General features: G+C 54.4%; 1 protein-coding gene across 1 annotated transcript; it reads right to left on the bottom strand.

Moving 5' to 3' along the window:
- Window positions 1-698: 698 nt before the first annotated feature.
- LOC106630327 (uncharacterized) lies at window positions 699-1,943 on the bottom strand. The gene has a single exon (XM_074546634.1). It carries the CDS (start codon window positions 1,941-1,943, stop codon window positions 699-701), a length of 1,245 nt encoding a protein of 414 aa, XP_074402735.1.
- Between the last annotated feature and the right edge of the window lie 436 nt (window positions 1,944-2,379).

Raw genomic sequence — 2,379 nt, 5'->3', positions numbered from 1 at the left:
TGAGCCTGCCCCGACTCAGCTGCAGCCGTTCCCTCCACTCCTGTCCCTGGGCACCAGAGGGAAGAGGTTCCCACAGCCCCAGCCAGGGACCCGCTCCCAAGGCTGTTGCCATGGCCACCAGGGCTGGGACCAGCTGGGATGCTCGGTTTCCATGGGCCGGGGTTCAGGAATGGGATTGCCCAATTTCCTGCTTCCGCTAAAACCGCGCTGCCCTCACTGCCCTCCTGCCTCCCATGGAAAGCACAAAAGACAAAGATTCCGGGCTGAGATAAGAACAATTTACTGAGAACAGCAACAAGATAAGGAACAAATGGAACAGAAATTATATTGATAACAGAATGGATAAGAAAAACTATTTACAGGGAAAACTAAACACAATTCACTGGGTCTGCCTGGCCACAATTTTTCCTGCCTGGAAATTTCACCCTTCTCTTCAGGGAGAGAGAGTCCCTTTCCTGCCCCAAGCAATGACCTGATGTGGGAATAAATGTAATGACAGGGCCATGGCCAGACCCTCATATTCTTCCATCCCACATCATATCATTGGCAGGGGCAGGAAAAGGTACAGCTTTCTTCCCAGATGGATCACAGGGAAAATGGGTTCCCAGGGCTCTTCCCAACGTGGGTTGTCCCATGGGGGATAAAGCTGGAGCAGTGCATGAACTCTTCCTGCAGTTGGGGCATGTGCAGGATTTCTTTTACTGGTGAGTCCGTTGGTGTCTGGTCAAGTGAGAGCTGCTGGTGAAGCTCTTCCCACACTGGGGACACTTGTAGGGCCTCTCCCCAGTGTGGATGCGCCGGTGGGTGATCAGGGTGGAGTTGTGCTTGAAGCCCTTCCTGCAGTCAGGGCAGCGGAAGGGCCTCTCAACCGTGTGAATCTGCTGGTGCTGGACGAGATGAGAACTGGTGTGAAACTTCTTCTGACACTCAGGGCACTTGTAGGGCTTCTGCCCAGTGTGGGTCATTTGGTGGATGATCAGTTGTGGCCTCCTACTAAAGGTCATCCCACATTCCCCACACTTGTATGGCCTTTCCCCAGTGTGGATCCTCTGGTGGCAGCTCAAGAGAGACTTCTGCCTGAAGCTCTTCCCACATTCCCCACATTCATAGGGCCGTTTACTGGTGTGGGTCTTCTGGTGGGAGATCAGGTTAGAGTTGTGGCTAAAGCTCATCCCACATTCCCCACACTCGTAGGGCCTCTCCCCAGTGTGGGTCCGCTTGTGCCTGATGAGGTGGGAGCTGCGCTTGAAGCCCTTCCCGCAGCTAGGGCAGAGGAAGGGTCTCTCATCCGTGTGAATCCGTTCATGCAGGAGAAGATCAGAGCTGGTGTGAAACCTCTTCTCACACTCAGGACACTCGTAGGGCCTCTCCCCAGTGTGGATGCGCCGGTGGGTGACAAGGGTGTAGTTACGCTTGAAGCCCTTCCCACACTCAGGGCAGCGGAAGGGCCTCTCATCGGTGTGAATCTGCTGATGCTGGAGGAGAGTGGAGCTGGTCCGAAACCTCTTGTGACACTGGGCACACTCGTAGGGCTTCTCCCCAATGTAGATGCGTTGGTGGGTGATGAGGGCGGAGCTGTAGCTGAAGCCCTTCCCACACTCGCCACACTCGTAGGGCCATTCCCCAGTGTGGGTCATCTGGTGGCTCATCAGGGTGCTGCTGTGCCTGAAGCTCTTCTCACACTCTGAGCACTTGTAGGGCTTCTTCTGATCATGAAGCTGCTCATGGACCACCAGGTCTGAGCTTTGGCTGAAGCTCCGTCCACCTTCATGGCTCAGGGTGGGTCTTTCCTTCTGAGAGCACCCTGGACTGGATTTGGAGCCCCTCTTCCTGTGGGATCTCTGAGGCATTTCCTCCCAGTTCGAATTCTGCACCGTAGCACTGCTCAAAACAGCCTCATCCACAAGGTTCTGTTGGGGGAATTTGTCCTTCTTGGTCTCCATCCTCAGCTTCTTCTCTGGGGGAGAAAAGACAAGGAGAGGATGGGATTTGCCTCCGTGCCAGAGGGAAGGGGAAGGAGATCCCCCCAGTGCATCCCCGGCAGGACAGCGTTGGCAGCAGGGTTGTCCTGCAGCCAGGGGCTGTGCTGGGCTGGGAGATGGAGCAGAAGAGAGGGGGAAAGGGGCACTGACTTCCTCCTCACCTGCCTGGGTGCTCTGGGGCATCTTCCTCTTCCTCGCAGTCTCTCCCTCCATCTGGCTAAGTTTTAGGAACGGGAAATTCTGTTTTGGGAGGAAAACAAGAAAGGAGCACACTAAATTTTGCACCGGATTGAAGGCAAAAGAGGGGGAGAGTCTAAGTCAGAATTCCAATTCAAAAACAAAATTAGGATCAAGGCAATGATACAGAAACACTGCCTTAAACTCACAGAGTCAGGAT

Source organism: Zonotrichia albicollis, chromosome 8 (assembly GCF_047830755.1).
Source record: "Zonotrichia albicollis isolate bZonAlb1 chromosome 8, bZonAlb1.hap1, whole genome shotgun sequence".
Classification (NCBI taxonomy): Eukaryota; Metazoa; Chordata; class Aves; order Passeriformes; family Passerellidae; genus Zonotrichia; species Zonotrichia albicollis.
The sequence above is the reverse complement of the archived record's forward strand: the minus strand, read 5'-3'. Positions and strand labels throughout refer to the sequence as shown.